At 42.2% G+C, this 23,887-nt stretch overlaps 2 protein-coding genes across 12 annotated transcripts in view; both read left to right on the top strand.

Annotated features, from left to right (window-relative positions):
• Window positions 1-4,270, top strand: part of PRDM10 (PR/SET domain 10) — a 44,164-nt gene extending 39,894 nt beyond the window's left edge. For all 9 annotated transcript variants that reach the window (XM_035345910.1, XM_035345911.1, XM_035345907.1 and 6 more), the window contains one exon: window positions 744-4,270. In XM_035345910.1, coding sequence (XP_035201801.1) covers window positions 744-980 — 237 coding nt within the window. In that variant the 3' untranslated portion in view covers window positions 981-4,270. The remainder of the gene's footprint in view (window positions 1-743) is intronic.
• Window positions 4,271-4,505: 235 nt separating this feature from the next.
• On the top strand, window positions 4,506-23,400 carry NFRKB (nuclear factor related to kappaB binding protein). Of its 3 annotated transcripts, none has more exons than XM_035345905.1 (26): window positions 4,506-4,721; window positions 5,337-5,490; window positions 5,938-6,139; window positions 6,235-6,362; window positions 7,408-7,582; window positions 7,793-7,894; window positions 8,466-8,539; window positions 8,950-9,034; window positions 9,486-9,666; window positions 10,348-10,456; window positions 10,939-11,065; window positions 11,963-12,028; window positions 12,814-12,893; window positions 12,990-13,033; window positions 13,492-13,552; window positions 14,426-14,600; window positions 15,207-15,313; window positions 15,781-15,904; window positions 16,365-16,444; window positions 17,110-17,330; window positions 17,435-17,708; window positions 18,030-18,248; window positions 18,738-19,523; window positions 20,245-20,351; window positions 21,109-21,244; window positions 22,001-23,400. In XM_035345905.1, exons 2-26 carry the CDS (start codon window positions 5,356-5,358, stop codon window positions 22,124-22,126), a joined length of 3,924 nt encoding a protein of 1,307 aa, XP_035201796.1. In that variant the 5' UTR covers window positions 4,506-4,721; window positions 5,337-5,355; the 3' UTR covers window positions 22,127-23,400. The 3 variants fall into 3 exon arrangements, with proteins under 3 accessions (XP_035201796.1, XP_035201795.1, XP_035201797.1); XM_035345904.1 differs by having other exon boundaries at window positions 4,506-4,713; XM_035345906.1 differs by having other exon boundaries at window positions 4,506-4,713; window positions 13,495-13,552.
• The last annotated feature ends 487 nt before the right edge of the window (window positions 23,401-23,887 follow it).

Below are 23,887 nucleotides of genomic sequence, written 5' to 3' on the forward strand. Positions count from 1 at the left end.
GTGTCATAGGCTAAGGAGAAAACTGCTACTGGTAAAATCTAGTAATGTTGTCAACTTTGAGGTTACAAAAGGCAAGACATAATCTCATGTGTAAGGGAAATCATTTTTTTTTTTCTGAGGTAGCATCATATTCCTTCATGTGTCAAGAACAGTTTTCTGCACCTAGCCATTTGCAAGGCCCATGCCTGTCAGACCCTTGTATGACTCCTTGAGGTTTAAAGTGTTCACTTATTCACATTTGTAGGAGAAGGTATGATTCAGTGGCAGTAAAAATATTGACAACTAAGCTGTATCCATGAGGCCAAGTTTCAAAAGCATTTCTGAGAATTACTATCTCACCAGGAAGCAACCCAGCATAAGGAAGTGTGGTAGTTTTACTACACTGATATTGGACACTGGAAATGAAACTTCTGCTAGAACATATGGAAAATGGAAGAAACTTTCAGAATAGTTGTATTATAAATTGCTTTTTTAATTTCTAATGGTGGATGAACTGTATAAATAGTTTAACTGTTTATAACTAACCCAAATTTCAAAGTAGTCCAATGTACCTCAAAGCAAGGGTCTGATTTGTGTTACCTTGGTCTCAGAAATAACATTTAAAAGCATTACATCCTCAACTTCAAAATTCCTTGTTCATACCAAAATGTCTTTCAGCACAGCAGCAGGGAAGTTGAAGATGATTACAACAGAAAAGTTATAGAAGATGAATCAATTACTTATTTTTTATATTCTTCATGCAGACTCACTATGTGATATCTGAAGGTCAACCTGACTTGGATGTCAAACAAAACTCTTCGCTCTCCAGTGAGGTGCAGGTTGGTGTTTCCCAGCCGCCAGCCCATGCTGATACATTGGAATCTCAAACGAGTAATCAGCAGCAAACAACCCAGTACATAATCACTACAACCACCAATGGGAATGGGGGCAGTGAAGTGCACATCACTAAACCAAGAACTTTCTCAGCAGAACATGAATGAAGAAGCTTTGCAGTGTCATTTGCTTGTACTTTTCACCTCCCCCAGAAGCCCAAATATATGGGTGTCCTGGAGCTCAATATGTTTTAAAGTATATGCTCACTTAACTTCAACTAAAATATTGGAGCTCTTCTCAATGCTTTAAGAGGGTTGAAGTCCTCAGTGACCATGAAGTACCCTCAAAATCCTTCTGGGATACTATTTTATGCAGCTTTTAACAAAAAGGACAAAAGGAGAAGTGAAACCTGCTTGCCCTGGACTTTTTTGGCATGTCTGCTGACCATTGTTTCTTCCTTCCGGGAAGTGTCTTTGGTAAACAACTCTTATTTCAATTGGAAGAGAAAAGCTTGCCCAACTGAAGGCTAATTGACAGATTATGTTGTATGTATATTTTTAATAGGAGCTGTTAAACAAGAGGATGTAAATTGCCAGAGTATGGCAGAACCGCTTCTTCTGTCTTTGTTTCAACAGCCAAGGTGAAAGGGAATATATGCTTGAGAGCAGACTGCCTGAAGAAAAAGGGCAGCAGCAAAGCAGTGACTGTGTATGCGTGTGGGGATGGATATAGCAATGAAGCTGTGAAGACGTGCAGAAGCAGTCCATTAAATTATTATTTTTCCAACCCCTCAAACTGTTTACATGCTGTCTCCCCTGCCCTACTTTACCAAGCAGTTCCAGAAGAAGGAAAAGTGCAGTCTTAACCCCATGTTTGGAACAAACTGATCAAAACCCTAGTAGCACATAACAGTAATACAGAGCCACTGTTATCTCTTTTCCCCTCCAGAGTTTGTAGGGAAAATTGCATTTTTGCCTGTAAACAAAAAAGTTTCACCTTAGCCTGCATAGGAGCTTCTGCTGTGACCTCTAGCGATAGCTGTGCCAGGAGAAGCAGGTACAGGAGTACACCTCTGAAGATGCAGGGTAGTTGTCTCTGTTGCCACCTCAAAGTGGATGTATTTTTCTCTTGAAGACTGAATGGAGAGTTGGTTATGCTGATTTTCCAAACACCTTGTTAACAATGCACTGTAATTCCTTTGGACAGTTTCATAAAATGACCAGCCTTGGACTCAGGAAACATGTACAAGAAAAACACCAGTGGACCACTATTTATGGGACACAGAAAGCCATCTGCAAGTTGCCTGCTTTGGTAGACCTGGTCTACGTACAGAACTCATTCTTAGGGACCAGGAGAAAGGGAAAGTTTTATCTTTTAAGGCAGTGTATTTTTTTCTGACATAACTCCCCCTTCACGGGTCTTGTTGGTTGGTTATTTAATGCATTCTGGTATTTGCAAGAATATGACTACATCTCCATTTGCTGTTGTTGGGATATACTGTTTGTGTCTAAACCTCCATTCACTCTGCTTGAAACCTCATCCCAGAATGTCAGTGCAACATAGGATACATTTATTTATAAAACAAAAGCAAAGAAGTAAGTTTTGTCTTAATGGCCCTTGAAAAAGGCTAGAAGAACTAAGAGAGGATCTCTTTTTTTTTTTTTTTTTTTTTTTTAATTAATTTCTTCTTACATTGCATTGTGCGCAAGTCTGGAACTCTTGTGCTTATACTCCCACAGATTGAGATGAGGATTAACCATGTGAGTAGATGTTACAAATGTTTACAGGTTGTGGTGTCAGGCCTTATGGAGTTAAAGCTCTTAGACATGAGAAAACACTCAGACTGAAAAATTGGATGTCTTGTTACTTGCTGGCAAAGCCTTGTAGCATGTATTGCTTCGGTAAATAACATTTTAAATATGGTATGGAAATAGTGACTGTGCATGATGAGATAAATCCTGTTTAAAATATTGGACAGCTCAGAACTGTTTTGAGGTAGCTTGAAGTGAGTTGTCAAAACATAGATTAATTTGTGCCTGGGATTTCGCTTCTCTTACTGCAACCACTGTATTGGGGCATTAACTAATAATTGGGGCATTAGCAAGATTGGTAAAAGTTAATGAAGACCTGAGCTCCCATTTAGTGTAGTGCAGTGATGAGTCCTTCAGTTCAATGGATTTGGGAAGTCATCTACTTTAGCAATGCAGCCAAGCAACTGCAGTTGTCCTTGATTCATTTGAACTCATGTTGCTGAGCACTTTTGAGTAACAGGCCGTTACGATGTTTGTCTGGGCGAGCAGAAGGGAGCTCTTGGTTTTGGCTTTGCATCGTGGCATCTTTGTCAAGAAAAGGGTCTCTTTTCAGACTGCTCGATTAATAAGATGAATCAAATGTGGTACGAGTAATAGGAAAGTAGGAAACCTGGAAATGGGACATTGCAAATGCACACTGTTCTACAGGAGCATTTTTTTAAGTCTTAAAAGCTCTATAGTCTTTAGAGATGATCAAACTTTGTCTTTAACGATATTGCAAGTGTGGGATTTTTAAAAAAATAAATTGTTATATTCAACTTTTGTCAGAAAGGATCACAGAATGAGGTTGCTTGTTCTTGTACCAGTTATTTAAAACTGAAAACTGCAGGGTGTTCCAGAAAACAATTGTAAAACAGCATCTTTGAACTCACATCTTCCTTATCAAAGTTTCTGCTCTATCCCACAGTAATAGTAGTGTACGTAGGCCATCAGCTTGACACCAGCATTAAGTGATTCACTGTCTTAAGTCAAACTGATGCCTCATCGGGGGAGAAGCATCCCTGGAAATCAAGCATTGTGAATTTTCATTCCGAAGTAATAAAATATAGTGATTACCCAGACTGGGGGAGAGAGAAGAAGAGCCCCAAGGCATAGCTGTGCTACAGGGTCTGTTTTTAAAAAGAAGACAAAAACAAAACACAACAAAAACAGCTAAGTTTGCATTTTTTTTTCAGTTTCTGCAGTGCAGAAGGCATAGGATTTACTATATTTTATTATTATTATTATTATTTTTAACCAGAACCACCCCAAACATCTGTCTCTTAAAATAATGTCCTACTGGAGCTTAACGCTGCAATACTCTGCTACCTGCACAGGGCCCATTTTGTTCAAAGATGGGAATTGCCATGGGCCCTTCTGGGGCTTCAGGCTTTTCTGTGTAGGTGTTTTGGGTTAGTTTCTGTGCCCCCACCCCATTAAAATTGTTTTAAAAAAAGAAAAATTACGCCTCTCAGACTGCTCGGGCACTTGGGACGAAACGTGGCTGTTTCCACGGGATGCTGCAGTGGTTGTCCCACATCGCTCTGCCCGCTGTTATTTAAATGTGTATGTTTATTGTACATTCAGTGACTGTTCTAGTGTTAATAGTCTTGTGCTACCTGGCAGGTGTAAAAATGAAATTAATAAATTTCTTTTTTTTTTTTTTTCTAAATACTGAGCAGCGTGATCTATGCGGGCCTCCCCTGGCGTTCCCCCTCTGGGTGAAAAAGGGGCTTTATTTACTTTTTTTATTTATCCAAACCCGGGCTTTATTTATTTATTTATGTATATATTAGTTCCGGATTCAACCGCCTTCTGCCACCGAGAGCCCTGCCCTTTCCGGGCCCCGTCATGGCGGCGGGGAAGCGACGCGGCCTCCTGCCCGCCTTCCCCCGCTCGGCTCTGCGCAGGCGCGGCGGGGGCCATGGGGCGCGTGCGCGGGGCCTTGCGCCCAGGGCGGCCTGAGGGGGGCAGCGGCTGAGGGGGCACCGCCGCCGGCCCCGGGCCGTGTCCCCCCCGCAGCGGGGGTCGGGGGTCGGCGGAGGGCGGCTGGGGCTCGGCTCCCTCGGTCCTTGCGGCCCCGGGGTGAGGAGGGGGAGGCGCCGCTGAGGTGAGGAGGTGGGTTCTGGGGACGAGGGGTGGCGGAGGGGGACGGGGGACCCTGTTTTAAGTGGGTTTTAGGTGTTTTCTCCGCGAGGTTTGTGGCTGTGGGTCTGTAGGAAGCCGAGGGCTGTGCAGCTGTTCCCACATCCTGACCCCGGCCAAATCCCGGGCTGGAAATGAGCTTGAAGGAAACCTGGACTTAGACCCGCCTTTAGCTTTGCGTGTTCAAAACCCTTCAAAATACAAACGTAGTGATTTCTGCGCGGTGCTTCCTCCTGCTAGTGACAGCTGCCCGGGTAGGAAGCAGCGTGAAGCGCTTTCCTGTCATGCTAGGAGGGTCGTGGCTGCTGGCCTGGCGTGCCCCCTGCAAGAGCACCCCTCTGGTGCCACGGGCAGTTTGTGTCTGCCTGGGGGTCTGTGTCCCTTCAGCAGGCTGTGCAGCTTGTGCGTAAACCACCATTTAAAATCATAGAATATCCGAGTGGGAAGGGACTTACAAGGGTCATCGAGTCCAGCTCCTGGGTTCACCAAATGCATTGTTCACTCAAATGTTGTGAGCCTGGGATGGAGCTGGTCTAAGGGCTCTGATGGGTACCGGTGGGTGAGGTGAGGGTTTGCTGCCCTGCTCAGGAGCCGCAGAGAGAGGAGAATGGACTCCCTGGATCACATGCTGACCGACCCCTTGGAGCTGGGGCCATGCGGGGAAGGAAATGGCACACGGATCATGGAGGACTGCATGCTGGGCACAACGCGGGTTAGTCTGCCTGAGGACCTTCTGGAGGACGTGAGTAGCACTACGAATGTTTTATGTTCCCAGAGCATTGACAAACAGTATGTTTACCTCCTGTCCTGGGGCTTACAGAGGAGAGCAAACTGAAAAGGGATATTTCTGACTCCTGGAAAGGATGTTAAATAACACTTTGAATAATGTCAGTAAAACTTTTTAGAAGACCTTTCTGTCACATTATTTTCCTAGACAAAGATCCCTTTTGTTTTACAGTTATATTTGAGAATAGAATAAAAGTTTTGTTTGTTAAAAGTTTTTAATGTATTTGCTACTTGATAACAGTATTTATTTCCTCAGCTTTTTTCCTTACACTGTCGCTTGCTGTGTTTGATGTGAGACACTGTCTCGGGTCCTATGTTACTTAACTGCAAAAAGCCTTGAGGGCTAGAAAGTTGTTGAAGACGTGTATGCATTTTTTTCACTATTGTTTTTTCCTTTCTGTAGCCTGAGATCTTCTTCGAAGTTGTCAGCTTGTCGACATGGCAGGAGGTGCTGACAGATGCGCAGCGAGACCACCTAAAAACATTTCTGCCTTGCTTTCCTGAAAACAACCGAGAGCATCAAAACAAACTCATCTCTGCATTGTTCAGTGGTGAAAACTTCCGTTTTGGAAATCCACTGCACATTGCCCAGAAACTCTTTCGGGGTCAGTGAGTGTGATACTCTTTTGTATGTTTCTGGTGATAAGTTCTTAACTTGCTGTTAATGAAAACTGAGGTAATTTTTACCTCTTTGTTATAGATGGGCACTTCAATCCTGAAGTTGTGAAATACCGGCAGCTCTGTTTTAAGTCCCAGTACAAACGCTACTTAAGCTCTCAGCAGCAGTACTTCTACCGCCTGCTCAAGCAGATCCTTGCTTCCCGCAACGTGAGTATCTTGTCTTTGGGGCCTGGTCATCGCCTTCTTGTGTTCTGTAATGAATAGCTGTCTTTACAACAAAGTGTCTTGGTGTTTGTGCATTCCTAATTCTCGGATGACTTTCTGTTACTGAATGCTGCTTTTCTGTTTTTCCGGTGGCCTGTATAATACAAGAACACTAGAAGCATTGTTGTTTGCAAAAATGCATATCAAACTTCAGATTTTGAATCTCTCATTGCTCTCACTTGTGTAGCGTAGTGTGGTTTTTCCATGCCCATCTCACCCCCTGGCTTCCTTCTTGGCACTTCATTTTAACAAGTGAATCTGCTTCAATTTTTCTGCCATTTATGTCACTGTGAAACAAGGAACTTTGCTAAATAGGCAGTTGTGTGAATTCCACTGCCTCATTGGAGACTGGTATAGAGTAGATAAAAAACTGATTCTGGTGCTGTAAATCTCTGAAGTCTTCCTCTGTAAATAGTGTTGTCAGCTTATCTGAAACGTGTCCTGTGTAAATGCTTGCTTATAATTTCATTAAGCTTAGGCATCGCAACATATGCTATGCATGGATGAGGAAGAAAGTGGCTTTATTAAACACCCCACAGTGACAGGGGAAAAAGAATACAGAAATGTATGGGAAGCTACTTCTTCTATAGTCGTAAGGGATAAATCTTTTATTCAAAAGAGTTTCCGTGTTTGTGTTACACGTTTGGTATGGAAACTGTACAAGTGTATACAAGACCAGTGGTTAGAGTCCTCTGAACAGTCCATATAAAATGATGGTGAGGCATTGTGTGTGCAGATGAAGATGCAGAAATTTCTTATTAGTTCCCTTCTTGCCTTTTTCACCCCTTTAAATGATGGTCTAAAATACTGGTCTTAAAGTTGCCAGTCTGAGAAATTTCCCTTACATTTTAAGGGTTGCAAAGAACTGAGGTAGTTAGCACATCAGCTCCAAATGTTAAATATCCTGAAAATGTGAGCTAAGCTTAAGCACTCTAACTTACGGAGATGTAACCAAGATAGCTAATGTCACTCATATCTCGTCTTCCAGCACTTGCTGGAGTTAGCTAGGAAAGGAGGCCCTGATATGACCCTGAGGAGAAAGCATTTCTCACCGTCATATGATGCAGAAGAACGGGACAGACGGGCACATCGGCGCTACTTGAAGATTCTGAGAGAAGTGAAAGAGGAGTGTGGAGATACCACCTTGTCTTCTGATGAAGAAGGTAATGCCCTGTACTGAAGGAAAGATTTAGGTGTGCATGGAGAAAAAACATTTTTTTAATGTGAGGGTAGCCTCTTCAATAGAGGAATGAACACTGGACTCCACTTTTATTGGCTGCATGCTAATGAACATGGGAATAGGATTACTTAGGTTTGGGGGTGGTAAGTCTTGCAGAAATGTATTTATTTATTTATTTATTTGCATATTTAAGATCTAAGCTCCTGGCCTCCAAGTTCTCCAGCACGTTGCCCAAGTCCACCAATTCCCCTGAGAGTGATACCCACGTTATCGACCTTGGATATGAAAACAGCAGGTGAGAACCAAACTAGGTGTCAGTAAGGATTTGGGGATGAGAATTACTTTGAGAACCTGCAAGAATTTGGCTAGGAAAGTCTGTTGTTTCATGGGAAATCATGTAATGCTTCTTCTTTGTTGTCCCCAAAATGTCCAGATCTCACGTTTTAGTTTTCTCCTTGAAAAGCTAGTATTTTAACATAAGTCTTTACAGGTTGTATAATACTACTGAATTTTCTGTTGTATTTTTCCTTAATGGATGAGCCATTAGTTTTGGTTTGAACTGTTTGGGAGTATGTGCTAAGGGAATCCCTCTGAAGCTTGCTGTAATCAAGCCTGCAAAGCCTTTGAGCAACACAACTGGTTCTCACTTTTCATTTCCATGCTGGCATCAGCAATTACATCTGATCAACCAAGGAAGAAAGCGTTGAAACAAACTGATTGATTAAAAGACTGAATTTCCTTGATTTACTGGAATCTGAAGATTACTGAGAGTGGGAACAAATAGAAAACTGCATTCTAAGTAGTCTATAAAGTAAGAAAACAAAAATCTGCAAATTATCTCTGTTTTTTTGTTGTTGCTTTTGCAGACAGGATAGAACTTGGGGAGAGTGACTTGAAGATGATGCTGAGGAAGCACCATGAGAAACGAAAACGTCAACCTGTAAGTTGACAAAAAGTCGGGGGGGGGGCTGGTACTGGATGTTACCTGTTTGTCTTTTTTCTTTTAGCTGTAAAGTGCTTCTGGGTGACAAGAAGTGTGCGTGGCCACCCTTCAGGCCTTTAATGTAATCTGTATTTACTCACTGGAGGACATAAACAAGAGTTGTCTATGTTTACCTGCTTAGAAATATTCTGTAATTTTAGTGATGTGTGATTACTAAACTTAGTCAATGAAAAAATTGGATTTCAGGGTTGGAAGGCTTCCCTGTTTTTATTGCAGTGAATAACTTTATATGCTGATCCCAGATAAGTTTGACACGTTTCAGTATTTGGTTATCTTCTGTACTCTTGTTGCTATCTTAGTGCTTTTTGCTTTCCTGATTTTCCTTTCTATACCGTTGTGCCGTGTAGGACCACCCAGATTTAATGACGGCCGATCTGACTCTTGAGGACATCATGACTCGTGTGAATGCTGGCAGGAAGGGTTCCTTAGCAGGTCAGTGGCTGGAACTGGTACTTGTGCATTGCGTAAACACGGTGTCAAAAGCTAGGGATGGAGGAAGTCTCTCCTGAATGCTCTTTACATAGCTAGCTAGCTGCTCTGAAACTGTAAGTTGCAGTTGCACACAGATAACTCCAGTTTCTATTGAAGGTGCTTCCAACTAATTGATGGAATTTAACTTGTATTTCTGCTCTAAGTAGTTACCTTCACCTTTCTGATTCCAAATATGTTGTTTTAAAAAATCAGGTTTTTCTATAAAAACAGTGCATTGAAGGGAAATAAAAAAAACTCATGAAGTAAGTAGGAGGATGGAATGGACTGGTAGAGAATGAGTTTGTACTATGTACGTTTTTGAATATATGCTTAACAACATAGTTAATGATCCTCACTGAAATATAGTAAGATATTTTCTCATTATTTTTCTTACCTTTTGTCATATCTAAAGCCTTATTTGACCTTGCAACCCTCAAGAAAAAGGTGAAAGAAAAGGAAGATAAAAAGAAGAAAAAGCTGAAGATGATTAAATCTGAGGTGGAAGATCTGGCTGACTCTCTTAGCAATGCAGACGGGATCCCATCACTGTCTCAGGATCCTTCCCCCATCCCTCTGTCATCTGTCAAAGAGGAGTAAGTGCTTCAAGGGGCCTGAATACTTTGAGGGGATGAAGAGCTCAGTGCATGTTGCAGCTCAGATTTATGCAGTACCTTTGCAGATCTTACTAGGTGTAGTTACATCTGTTTCTGTTTTCTTTTCTCTGGTTCTTTCTCCCATGATGGGGTGAAGCGTCTTAGGCAGCAGCAGAATTTCAGAGCTACAAAGAGAAGGCACACTTGAAGGTGTGCCTTCTCCTGTTGATGAAAGGCTGAGAGAGCTGGGGATGTTCAGCCTGGAGGAGAGAAGGCTCCAGGGAGACCTCTGTATGGCCTTTAAGTACTTAAAGAGGTCTTATAAAAAGGATGGAGAAGGGCTCTTTACTCAGGTAGATAATGGTAGGACAGGAGGGAATGGTCTTAAACTAAAAGAGGAGAGATTTAGATGAAATATTAGGAGGAAATTCTTCACTGTAAGGGTGGTGAGGCCCTGGCGCATGTTGCACAGAAAAGCTGTGGATGACCCATCCCTGGAGGTGCTCAGGGCTGGGCTGGATGGGACCAAGTTCCTTCCATCCAGAGCCATTCTATGAAGGACATTGTCTTTGGTTTTGTGGATCTTTGAATGTGTAAAATGTGGAATGTTCATCTCTGTGTATGAAGGTGTACATTTACTCAGGAAACTTGTACTCTGCTTGTGTTTTCTTTCATTTGAAGACCTCTTGAAGAGATGAAGCCATGCCTTGGTGTAAATGAAATATCCTCCAGCTTCTTTTTCCTCCTTTTGGAGATACTGTTTCTGGAAGGACCTGCTAGTCTCTCTGTGGTAAGGAACCACCCACATATTTAGGAATCTTTGCAGAAAGCAAAATTAGGTTTTAGGATTTTTTTATAGCTCTGTAATAGTGATTTTCTCCAGAGGTGCCCTGCTCTAAATTACGTTAGTGTAGATTCCACACACACAGAAAAAAAGGCAGCTCTCTGGGAGTGCATATCACATTCTGGTTTTTAACATATTTCATAATTTTAGTCTATTGCATATGTAAATGTTTCCATATCTGTTTTTAGATCACAATTAGAGAAATTCTTTATATCAAAGCTGGTGATGGTGGGGATTTTTTTTCTCTGTTTTTGGTGTCTGTTGTCTGAAATACCATGTTATGGTTACTTGAGAAAGTCAGGTGATTTTTTTTATGAACATAAAATCTTTCCCTGGATGCGTTTAGCTGTTTTGCTTTCCTCTTCTATTAAAAAATTCATAGTTTAAAGTGTGAGATCTTTAATAGAATATTTATTTTTCCTTTTCAGCTTGAGGATAAAGTTCTAGACTGGCAATCTTCTCCTGCCAGTGCACTAAATAACTGGTTCTCCTTTGCCCCTAACTGGTCTGAACTGGTTTTACCTGCCTTACAGTACCTAACAGGTGACAGCAGAGGTAAGAATGGCTGTTAAAAATACTTAGGGTGCTTGTACTTCAGTTCCAGTCAGTGCTGGTTTATGTTATACCTCCGATCAAATGTTAATTCATCATTAAGATAAATCATTGCATTGTTGACTGTGTTTTTATTATAAGCTGTATGGCTTTCTTTTTCTTGATTGTGGTAGGCTCAGTTTGCATGTGGCTAGTAGATAAGACCCAGCTTGATTCCAGTGCATGTGGAACTGAAAGAGGCAGTTTCTCCTGTTTAGATTGTGTGCTTCAGGCAGGATGTTTGAAGCAGGAAGAAATTAGCCTTTCCCCAGTACAAAGAGGTTATGGTTGTCTTTGGAGATAATGAAAAAATAAACTAGAGGATGCGCTGAGCAATCTACTGGAAGTGTGAAGTTGGCCAAGCTTTGACCTGGGGCTTGGATCAGCAAAGTTCCACATGTTCCTATTAAACGAAATTATTCTGTGGTTCTGATTTGCTTAGTTGGAAGTTTTAAAGGGAGAAACAGTGTATATTGTTGTGGTCATTGCAACGTGGATCCTTAATATTCCTCACAATGCTGGTGAACACTGTAAATCTCAAGTTTGTTTCATGTGAGCTCAGGAAATAGTTACCATACAGCAGCAGTTCCTTGTGCCTCACAGCATGTGAACAGGATCCCGTCTGACAGCCTGTAGAGGAAAGGCTCATTATCCTGTTCTTTTCTTTTCTTGGGATTGCACTGTTACTCCGAGATGCTAACCTTCCCTTTGGGAAAGTATAAATTTAGAGGTGTACTTATATAATCACTTCAAAACGCTTTATTTGTCACTATGAGTCTAACTTGACAATTTATGTTACAACAGTAGTTTCTTGGGGTTGCTCTTGTTTGCTGTCTCTGAAATGCACATCTTTCATTGTAGATGTTCCATCCAGCTTCACGCCTTTTGTTGAATTCAAGGAAAAAACTCAGCAGTGGAAATTGCTTGGTAACTAGTACTTCTATATGATTTCTCCTGTGGTAAAGGTTGGTGGTTTTCTCCAGGACTCTAGCTTGCTACAGCCCAGAGAGAAAGTCCATCAGAGTTATTACTTAAGTTGTTAGGCCTTTTGTGTTCTTTTGTGTTCTGAGCAAAAATGTCTTTTATATTCAAAGCTTTCACAATACGCTATTTTCAAGAGTGGACAGAGAATAAGTGAGCAAAGGCATTGAACTTTATGTTGCTGACAGTACATTAAATGTGCCCAGGCTCATACTGAGTGAATTACAGATGTCTAGCATTTTTTATTTTTGCTTTAGCTACTAGGCAGAATTTTTGTTTCTTAACTATAGTGACTCTTGGTCATATTCACAGGCTTAAATTGGCTGGGATTTGGAGTCAGGAAGGTATTCCTCTGGCCCCTTCACAGCCTTTGGTGGAGGTTATGTAGACACTTGTTTCTCCTCAGGGACTTGGTGACTGGGTTCACTTTGGAAACTGGGGACCATCTGCAAATGTAACGTTGCTGTATCTCAAACAGTATCTTGGTTGCTATGCCTGGAGTTGGAGCACCATCCTTCATACCAACATAGGGGGCTTAATAGGTTTTAGCACTTTCCTGAGCCTGAATGTGTTTAAGTAGTGAAACTGGAGCATCTGTGAAGTGTGTAAGATGCCTTGTGACTGGTGATGCATAGAGGTTGGAAGGGAGTAGGTGGTTGGGAAGTACAAGCAGCAGCTGGCTTAATAACAAATTATTTCTATTTCCTATGTGTCTTGATTTCTTGGACTAGGTTCTTGCCAAGATCATGAGAAGGAATTGGCAGCACTGTTTCAGCTCTGGTTGGAGACCAAGGACCAGACTTTTTTCAAAGTGAGTCAGAAAAAATGGTATTTTAGCAGCCTAAAACCTGATGGGCTGTATCCAGTGCTGACATGTCTTTTTTTCTTTTTTTTTTTTTTTTGATAGGAAAATGAAGACAGTTCAGATGCCACAACACCAATTCCCAGAGTGTAAGTACATAAAGCTGCTTAAAAACTTCTGTGGTATGTGCTAAAGCTGTGGAGTTTGGTCCTTGCACCTCTAGATCTGAGCAGCTGTCTGCTTAAAAGAAAAATATTTTACATCATGGGACAGGAGGGAAATTGTTAGCGTGAGCTTATAAATGTATTAACTATACTTTGCAAAGTCAGCTGAGTTTTCCCAAGTTCGCCTGTTACCTGAGCAGACATGTAATCTAACTTGCATCCTGATTACTAGGTTATTTACAGTCCTTGCTTACTTTCAGGTAGGCTATAGAGTGTACTTTAAGATCTCTGCGGGACTTACTTATATCAGCATAAATGCTTTCAGAGTTTGTTCTATGGTGCCAGAAGAATTTGCAGTTAGAATGAGGTGGCTAATCCTTGGGGATAATCTTTGTGATTGCTGCGGGCTTGTTGCTCAGAACTGATGGTGATCTTTGTTTCAGAAGGACTGACTACGTAGTCCGGCCTAGTACTGGAGAAGAGAAACGTGTGTTTCAGGAACAGGTAAGAAGATAATATTTTTAATTTTAACATACTGGGAGATTTGACCATTAAATCAAGAGAATTTGTATGGGATGGGAGTTGTGTACTCTCCAAAAACTGTTAATACAAAAGATTTACATGTTTTTTCTGCCTTGAAATAGGTATCTCAGCCTCAGATAACTTGCTAACAATATAGCTCAGCTGCTTGTCTCAAAAACAGCTGTATTTCCAATGGGTATTGGGCAAAATTAATTGATATTGTTAGTGCCAACATTTCTCTCTACTCTGCCTTCTCCTAGCAGATGAAGATGACATATCTATATTCTTTGAACAAGTATGAATGTAAAAAACAGAAGATAGTGGCAAGAAGTGCACCCATACATTTAGTCATCTTGTATGCAGTGGATACAAGTTTCATTGTGTCTTTAAGGCTTGTGGCCTTGCTGGAAAAATGTATTTTATAGGGTAAACACATGATGAGGAGTCTTCTCCCTGGGTACGTGTGCTGTTTGCATGGTAGACCATCCGGGTTAAATTTTGGAAATCTCTCTTGCCAGATGAGAGGAGGAAGAAATGGCACACTGTCACTGCAAGCAGAGCTGTTTGCTGGGCAGAGTGCCTGTCTCTGGCACCTCTGTAGTCTGCGCAGCTACTTAAGTATGAACCTGATATATTGCACCTGGGCACTTTGTTTATGTGCTGCTTTATATTCTGCTTGAAGTAGATAACGCTTGTATTGATCCAAAATAAGTTTATAAAGCAATATTTGAGCTTTTAATTAAAAAAAAAAACACTTTATCTACAGAATGATAGTAACTTAACCCATATTCAGTTATAAGTTCAAGTCTTTGCAACTATATATGCTAAATTCAGTCCTCTCGTTTAAAAACACAGGAACGATACCGTTACAGCCAGCCCCACAAAGCTTTCACTTTCCGTATGCACGGTTTTGAGTCGGTTGTTGGTCCTGTGAAGGGGGTGTTTGACAAGGAAACATCGTTAAACAAAGCCCGAGAGCATTCTCTCCTGCGATCAGACAGGCCGGCATATGTCACCATCTTGTCTCTTGGTAAGGCGATGGCATCCTTTGCAAAAAATGTTTTTTAAACAAAAGAAAAAGGCACCCTTGTCCACCCAAACAATGACTTTAGGAATCTACGTTATAAAGGGAAAAGTAGATGAACTGGTATGACGTAAGTGAAGAAGAAAGAAGAAAAAAAAAATTGAAATAAAGCTGATGAAACGCTGGGAGTAGGAATAACTAGAAGATGAAGCATCTGTTACTTTCCATCTGAGACAAAATGGGAAGTGAAGAGGAGAGTCCATGAGGCTGACTGAAGCTAAGCTCGTATAGCTGGAAAACAGAGTGGTGGTTTAAGCCTGCTGTTGTGAAATTGGGGCATGGCGAAGTCATTCAGGGTTTGAGTGCTGGTCTTCACATTTGTTGTTCCAGGCACCAAGCCAGCTCAGTTGATGTACTTTAAAATGCTCATTTGTATTCTCTGCTCATATAGTCATCAGAGGCCCTGAGAGACCATGGGTACTAGCTTTTAGTGAGCAAGTGGGCACTGTAAGAGTTGGAGATAAGAAAACAGTACAGAAACATATTTGTTGAAGTACTTGTATATAGCTATCAGGTTAGGAATGGAGCTTAAGTTCTAATTTTCTATTTCAGTTCGTGATGCTGCTGCTCGCCTTCCTAATGGAGAAGGAACCCGTGCTGAAATCTGTGAGCTGCTTAAAGATTCCCAGTTCCTAGCTCCTGATGTCACAAGTGCTCAAGTAAGTTGGATGCTATCCAAGAGAATCAATTGTATTATCTTAAAAAAAATACTGCTGAGACCCAGGCAGTATGCAGTGACAAAAGCCCAATCATTTTTATTCTGCTTCGACTGGAAAATTGGAGCTCTGTAGTATTATGGTGAGCTGCTGCAAATCTGCACTGAATTCTGGAGGAAGGAAAACAGCTAGAAAAGCCACAGGTTTGACATTGTGTCATACAGCTGCTCCAATATTAGATTCAGAAACAGGCAGTTTTCAGAACGCTCAGGTTTGGTTAAGCTCCATTTAATCCACAAAGGCAAGCAGAACCCCATGCTGCAACATCTGCTCTCAGTCAGTTCTTACACAAAAGAAGATTGGTAGCAACTGACTCTGGTTTTATGCCAAACAGGATTGGCTTTTCTGTACATGACCTCTGGCTTGCCCAACCTGGGACATCTTGTAATCCTGTGAATTCTGAATTTCAGGTTAATACTGTTGTTAGTGGTGCTTTGGATCGATTACATTATGAGAAAGATCCATGCGTGAAATATGATATTGGACGCAAGTTGTGGATCTATCTACACCGGGACAGGAGTGAGGAAGAGTTTGGTAAGCCTTGGTGGTACGACTTGGTTCTGTATCTTCAGAGCTGAGAATGTCTAAATCTCATATTGTTTTTCACTTGCCACGCTCTTGAGCTTCTTCAGTCCAGGTGGATAATGAACATTAATTCACAAGTCTAGCCTTTTTCTCTAGTCACTTTGCTAGTGTTAGCCCATCAACACTTAAATCAAGTCTTGCAGAGCAGCGTATTAGTTTGTAGTGAGTATTTGTTACAAAAACAGCACTCTGCAACTCTAGATTTATTTAGGTTGACAACTTCAACACATCTTTGTTCCAGCCTTTTTGGGCTGATTTGCCTTGGTATTTTTCTTTGTGCTATTACACATCCCTGTGTGCGTGTGTGTTTGATTTCTTTTCTGAAGACGAACTTAGAGTTTTGGACGGCTACTTCGGTAATTCAGTTTGCTTGTGCTCAGGATCACTAACCAGTAATTTGTATTTGCAGAGCGGATCCATCAGGCTCAAGCTGCTGCAGCAAAGGCCAAGAAAGCTCTTCAGCAGAAGCCAAAACCTCCAGCTAAAATGGTAAATTTCTTTGCACAGATGCTTCTGTGATTGGGAATGAGGTATGGGTTTAACTTGATCTGTAAATTCTGCATCCAATGAGGCTGATAAAAAGCAATAAAATAGGTGGTAATTTTTTTTGAGTTAACAGTTCATTATATGATGAATGTGAGAGTTAATCTAGTACCAGTGCACAGAAGGAAGTAGGAGAGAGGGAGCTTTGCTTCTCCCAGCTTTGACTGTAATCCACGTTGATCTTGAGAGAAGAAGGGTCAATGGAGTTCATTTGGGTTCCTTATTTTAGGGGTGGTCTCTTCAGATCCAGTTTTGAGGTTAATCTGTAACAGAGCGCGTGGGACATATCTGCTGCTCTCCCTCCTGCAATGCTGAAGCTGTCAGGATTTGGATGTCTTTATTTTTCTGGTATTGATATGAAATATCTCTAAAACAGTCGCAGCTGGCAAATTAACCAAGGGGAGCCCTTCTCCCTGAGAACAAGAGTAGCCACACTGACCAGCCCACTTGTAGCTGCAGATGAGGGAGGCAGACCATCACTCATCTGTGACTTCAGGATTTTGCACCAGGGCATCATTTGTAACTGTACAGATCCATTTAAAGTCCTCAGAGAGCAACAGTCGCAGCCAGTTTTTATAAAGACCTTCATGTTTGGCATGGTTTCTTTGCAGAAGTCTAGTAACAAGGAGAGTTCTGTGAAAGCACTCCCCAGCAGCGCATCAGAGCCCAGTCAGCTGAGCCTTAGTGACTCCAGCATGCCACCAACTCCGGTGACTCCTGTGACACCAACTGCACCAGCATTGCCAGCAACGCCTATTTCACCCCCACCGGTGTCTGTAGTTAGCAAGAGTGTATCTAGTGCCGGATCAGAGCCAGCAAAACCCAGCCAAAGGTATGCTCCCCTTCTGTCTCGTATGTCTCATGAATATTCCTGGTTCTTCTTCTCAGTTATGTTCTACGTCTTTATTGCCCTTCTGGCTTTTATCTTTTCTACAGTGTTCTTCTGGTATCATCCCCTACCATGCCACAGCTTGGGACGTTGCTTTCCACAGCCCAGAGTTCACAGGCTCAGCCTGGGCCCCAGGCACCTCCTGCCCGGGTGGTAAGTCACACCACGTCCTCGGGACTGCCGCAGGTCCGGGTGGTCGCTGCCCAGTCCAGCCTCCCAGCTGTGTCTCAGCAAGCCCCGGTGGTAACGCAGCAGCAACCTACATCAGTGCCTCAAATCCGTGTTCCAGCTACAGCCACGCAAACCAAAGTGCTGCCTCAGGTAAGACTGGCTGCATGGAAATGCGGGAGTAGCTCTGACTTCTAATCTGTGGATCTCCCTAGTATTTCAGTAAGGTGCTCAGGGATTACTTGCACTCTTGGGACATGCAGTAAATGCATTACAGAGCATAGGAACTGTTATGTATAAATAATGCTGTTTGGTGTCCCTTTTTTGTCCCTACTGCCAGTTTTATTGCACCATTAATTTGTGCATTGCGGTAAAAAGTACAGAATTTGCATGCTAAGGCATGAGACAGAAAGAGCAAGTATTAGTCAGGATTGTGTTAGCCTGCTCATAAGCTGCCTCTGTGTGTTGCTTTAGGCTGTGATGACTCTACCAGTAAAAGCTCAAACCAGCCCAGTGCAGGTGCAAAGACCAGGAACCTCCGTGACAGGACAGACAGGCATCACAGTGACAGGACTGTCCGCAGCGCCCAGTCCTGCTGTAAAGCCAGTAACCAGCTCTCCAGGCAGTTCTGCCACAAGCACCTCCTCTACCACTGTCATCCAGAACGTGGCTGGCCAGAATATCATCAAGCAGGTGAGAGGGAGGGAGAGACGAGAGTGACCAAGCTGTTTTCCATTTCTTGTGACAGACATGATAAGCAGATGTGAAGAGTGAAAACTGCAGTGAGCTATGATGTCTGAGTTGATGTACCATGCAGCTTTAGTTTGTTGTATTTGAGCCCCGTTTTCATGCACAGGTGAAAAAAGTGTTAGCGTGGGTTCTTTAACTTAGGTTCTTTAACTTACTGTGTTCAGATGCTGATCTTTTTCATTTGTGTCCTTTTAAAATAGGAACCAATTCCAGAGTATTTCATACGGTTTTGTGAAAGCTATGTAATGAGCAGCCAAAACTATTTTCAGCAGCGTAGTGAGCACTAGCATCCTGCTGAATGCTAGTCGCTCCAGTCCTCACAGGAGAAAAGAACACTGCACAAACATCAGCCTGTGGGGAAGTTTTACTTCTGTCTGACTGCCTTTGGACTGCATTCTGGTTTGATGTAGTTGTTTCTCTGATCTTTTCCAGGTGGCTATTACAGGGCAGCTTGGCATGAAGACCCAGCCAGGAAGTGGCATCCCGCTTACAGCTACTAATTTTCGGATCCAAGGAAAGGACGTGTTGCGCCTACCGCCTTCCTCAATCACCACGGATGCGAAGGGACAGACTGTGCTGCGCATCACCCCAGACATGATGGCCACCCTGGCCAAATCGCAAGTCACTACTGTCAAACTGACTCAGGACCTCTTCACAGCAGCTGCTGGAAGCAGTACTAGTGGGAAAGGCATCTCTGCAACTTTGCACGTGACATCCAATCCTGTCCAGGCTGCTGATTCTCCGGCCAAGACTAGCACAGCCACTTCGTCTTCTTCCAGCCCAGCTGGCAGCACAGTGGTTAAAGTGACTCCTGACTTAAAGACTGCAGAGCCAACAAGCTCCGCTTTCAGACTGATGCCTGCTCTGGGCATGACTGTGGCAGATCAGAAGAGCAAAGCCATTACTACAGTGGCAACCACGGAGGCCAAGCCAGCTGCTACTATAAGAATAGTGCAGGGGCTGGGGGTGATGCCACCCAAAGCTGGGCAGACTATTACCGTAGCTACTCACGCAAAGCAAGTACCCTCTTCCTCAGCAGTGAGCGTGGCTGGCACGGTCCATACCTCAGCTGTCTCGTTACCAACCATGAGCGCCACAGTTTCAAAAGCAGTTGCTGTGGCCTCGGGAGCTGCAGGGACTCCAATAACTATAGGCACAGGAGCCACCGCTGTGCGGCAGGTGCCTGTCAGCACCACGGTAGTATCTACGTCACAGGCAGTAAGTAGTGCTGAACTTTTTGTGGAGGAGGGTGAGAAAAGGAATGATGGTTTATGACTGGTGGTTTCTCGCTGAAAACTTCTCTTTATATCCACAAAAGCTCAAATTAAGTACTGTAGAATGCAAGTCTGCAACTAATTTCATGGTATTGGAATTGTAACTAAATACTGAATAACCAGACAGCAGTCAGCTGTCTGTCTTCCATTAACTCCTGTTGAGTGAATGAGAGATCAACTTGGCTCATCTAAAGTTCTACTTAGTGCAGTTCAGCATCTTGCCCTGTGCCTCTGAAATAATTTCTTTTGGAATGGGGTCACAAGTAGAAGTGCTTGTTACTTGTACTAACTTTTTTTACTGGTTCGTACGTTAATACAATTTTAATGCCCAAAGCTGAATGTACTGTAAGTTGTATCGTGAAAGTTGAATAAGCTAATTGGCAGTGCCATGGTTTCATAAGGATTAAAACTGTGCAGATGCAGTGATCCTTCTCAGAGAAATACTGTAGCACAAGGATGACGTGGGTTTGCAGGTTTGAGGCAGCTGGGAAGTGAATGAAATGGAGGTGAATTTTAATGAGGCTGAAACAGCATACAGACTTCATCAGCAACACTGCTGTTGTTTTCTACTCCTGGGGCTCCTGAGCAGCAAACTGAGTGGTAATTGCATGTTGTCAAGCAGTTTCTCTCCCTGTGGCTCCTCACATGTTCTTCAACTTCTCTAGGGCAAGCTACCAGCACGAATAACGGTGCCTCTGTCAGTGATCAGCCAGCCAGTGAAAGGCAAGAGTGTGGTGACTGCCCCCATCATCAAGGGCAACCTTGGGGCCAAGTGAGTACTTTGCATCTGGTAGTTTTGCTTTGGGAATAGGCTGAGGCAGTTCTCTGCTCAGTTAAGTTCTTGGGGATTTAGCAGGCAGGTGGTGGTAGTGACTTAAGTCTGTTGATAGGACAATTAACAGCAAGAAACTGAAAGAATATGGTGTCTGGCAGCGAGAATGAGGTCTTTGTGTAGGTGCCTGAGATGTAGGTTCTAGCAAACACGGTGAAGAAAATAATGTTCTTTGCCTTGAAACCAGCTATTGGATTAGTTCTTTGTTTGAACAAGAATTAAGCTGGTGACGTAGCTAAAAAATATTTGCAATCTGAGACCATCTCTGTTAAAGAAACTAATGCCATGTTAACTGCCTCAGTGCAAGTTCCTTTAGCATTCAGGTATTGCAGTCCTTCTGTTTATTCTTCCATAAATCCTGGTAGTGTCTCCCTCAGTTAATATTTCAAGGCAGAACACTGCGTGCTTAGCTATTTTCTGCATTCCTTGGGAAGTGTTCGGGTCTGGTCAGACTAGCAGACGTGGTTCAGAGTTAGAGGGTTTGGTTCGTGTGATAGGTAATTCTCGTCGTGAGAAATGTTGACAAAAATCTTTCCACTAGTGTATTTGCCAGTGTTGTGAGACCAAAAAAAAAAATAATTAAAATAATTAATAAATCAGTTAAGTAACTATAATCTCCTAGCAACTGAAGAACAATTTGTGAAAGATCTAGCCAGCTCTGCTGTTTATTGACCTTTCAACAATTCTCTTTCCTTAGTATCAGTGGCTTAGGTAGAAATATCATCCTGACTACAATGCCAGCAGGGACAAAACTGATCGCTGGGAACAAACCTGTGAGTTTTCTGACGGCACAGCAACTGCAGCAGCTGCAGCAGCAAGGCCAAGCCACACAGGTAATGGCATGGAGAATGATGCTATTATTTGCTTTTTGGTGACTTGACGTATTCACGAGGACTTTACTTTTGACGCATGGGTTTCCATAAAAAGTACAGGTGCACGGCTTGGCTGTAGTGTCTGCATTAAGTACGTGCACTGCATCGTTTCCTTTACCTTTCCTGCATCCAGTTTTTAAATGTTTTTAAAGTTCTGATAGTATAATGAAGGTAAAATTAAAAGTCCTGTCAGGAAACATTTCCAATTGATTAAAGGATTGTTTTTACATGCTTGTTTTTTGTTTGTTTGTTTGTTTGTGTTTTCTATTTCGGCTTCTGCAGATCACTGTTCCTTGAAGAAATCACATTGCTTCTTTGTATAACCATCTTTCAGTCTGGAAACCTAGTGTTCTGTAATTCCAAAAAAAGTAATCTATTGTAAGAACTGCTAGTAACAAGTCTTCAGAAGTGAAATATCCAATGGGTCCAAGTCCTTCTGAAAACTTGCAATAACAGCTGACATATATGTTTTTATTCAAATTAGATTTTAGTTCTTCTCTAATCTTGAGACCTCTTGTCACCCTTCCAAGTGAACAGTGGATGGATGGATATTCTTGTGCCATTTTCTGCTCCTGATAAGTTTTGGTGCTTGGTCTTGTTCACATAACTGAATTTTTGGTGGCAGAAGCAGACAAGTTACCAGTGTGATGCAGGTGCAACGTGTCACCAGGTTGTTCTTGACATGAGTTGAATTTTTTCTCTTCCCATTTCAAACAGGTCCGAATTCAAACAGTACCAGCCTCCCATCTTCAGCAGGGAACGGTGTCTGGCTCAACTAAAGCAGTTTCCACTGTGGTTGTGACAACAGCTCCATCTCCAAAACAGACCCAAGATCAGCTATGAACACTGGTCTGAAAACAGATCGCTTTCCAAGAGCTTCCCTGGATCGGTTGTCATCTTCTATCCTACCACCCAAGGCAACCAACCACAATCACGGCTAGGGATTGGACTGCATTCTGTCATGTGCTGAAAGCAACACACATTGCTTGTCTGGAGTCAGCATTGTGTTGTCTAGGTAGAAATTCCACAGCCAAAGGTCCTGTATCTATAAAACAAAATGTTTCAGTCCAGAGCTTTAGAGCCAAGTTCTGTGGCATTCAGCGTTTAAGAAATGTCTTCCTTTTCCTTGTTCTTTCCATCTGAAAGGCTTTTTACAAATGGCCATCTGTCATTTCTGTGCATTTTGGGTTGTAGACAAAGCAGTTGGTCTTCCTTAACCAGGAAAACTTGCTTGGAGGGGGGTAGCTCAATGGTTTTTCAAAGTCATGAAGAGGCATCGTGCATCCTTTCAGTGGAGTCTAGCTGTCACTAATTTTATATATGTGACTTAAGATTGTGGCTTGGACACCAGGGTTTGCTTGTAACATATCCTGGAGGTAGAATCCTAACACATTCAATGTAATATTTATATAGAGTCTTTTAAAATACCTCTGCCCTATCTCTGAGCTCAAACTTCTTGTTGAGCAGATACTACTTTTGTGTCAAATTTCTGTCAAGGGTAGTATGAGAGTCCCTGTTCAGGATGGTTCTTGCTGTAAAAATAAATAAATAAATAAATAAGCTAGTACCCATGAAGTACCCATGAGAAGAATGAGAAGTGGAGGAGATACAAAAAGTCACTGTGAACAAGTCTGTCAACAAAGGAGAGTATATTGGAAAGGAAAAAGAACATGTTCACCAGAAGCATCCTCCTTTCATTTTCCACAACAAATAAATCTTTTTATCAGTCAAAAAAGATTAGCTTGTTTTAAAAGTTTGGAATATGTTTTCAAATTACCCCAACTGTAGTCTCTTGGACTCAGAAGAAATATTTTAACTCATGATCCTGGCCTTCAGTTTGGTTTTTATCTTTACAATTTTTCTCTTCATAAATTTGTTTGAATTTTGCACATACTGGAGATGAGTTTGTTGCTGTTCTGATGAGACCTTGAAGCTATCTCAGAATGAGATCTGAAGAAATGTTGGACCAGGAGAAGAATAAAAGTGCAGAAAGCCTTACGAATCTCCCTGCCATCTCCATTCAGTTTTGTACAGCTTGTTGTTTTATGTACATGATTGTTTAGCTTGCCAAGGGCTAATAGATTGTCCATCTTCCTTTGTGAGATGGTTCTTTCTAACATGGTTTCTCTTGTGGTCTCTTTTTTTTTAATGTGTTCTGGTCTGAGTTACGTCTTATTAAATATAATATATTTAAAGAGCCGAGCCTTAAAGTTCTGCACTTTCCAGTGCTAGTGGAGCTTCATGACAGAAGCCTCAGCTGGAGCTTTGTGTGTTGCTGTTCAGACCAACTGCAACTAAGCAGAGCAAATTGTTCTGCTGAGCTTTGGGCTGGGTGTGTCAGTCTTTCTGTACAGTAGCTGCCCTACTTATGGGTGGGCTGGAGGAAACTGGGTATTTAAATTTACAAAGTAGCTAGCTGCAGGCATTGAATAAGCAGAACACCAATACACCATTTTAAAGTAAGTGCTTGAAATAGTTTATAGGCCACAGGAACAGGATATGGGGTGATAACGCTCTTTTGAATACCTGTCCTACTTTGTCGAATTTTGTGCCTCTTGTACCTTAAGTCTGTCAAACAAGCCAAAAGGCCGTGGTCTTGGAGGT

This window comes from Oxyura jamaicensis, chromosome 24 (assembly GCF_011077185.1).
Source record: "Oxyura jamaicensis isolate SHBP4307 breed ruddy duck chromosome 24, BPBGC_Ojam_1.0, whole genome shotgun sequence".
NCBI classification, from domain to species: Eukaryota; Metazoa; Chordata; class Aves; order Anseriformes; family Anatidae; genus Oxyura; species Oxyura jamaicensis.

Coding starts and splice junctions, on each gene's coding strand:
- NFRKB (XM_035345905.1), top strand. CDS start 5,356: ATGGACTCCCTGGATCACATGCTGACCGACCCCTTGGAGCTGGGGCCA. Junction 12,894..12,989: donor AGGACCAGACTTTTTTCAAA/GTGAGTCAGAAA, acceptor TTTTTTTGATAG/GAAAATGAAGACAGTTCAGA. Junction 14,601..15,206: donor TGTCACCATCTTGTCTCTTG/GTAAGGCGATGG, acceptor TTTCTATTTCAG/TTCGTGATGCTGCTGCTCGC.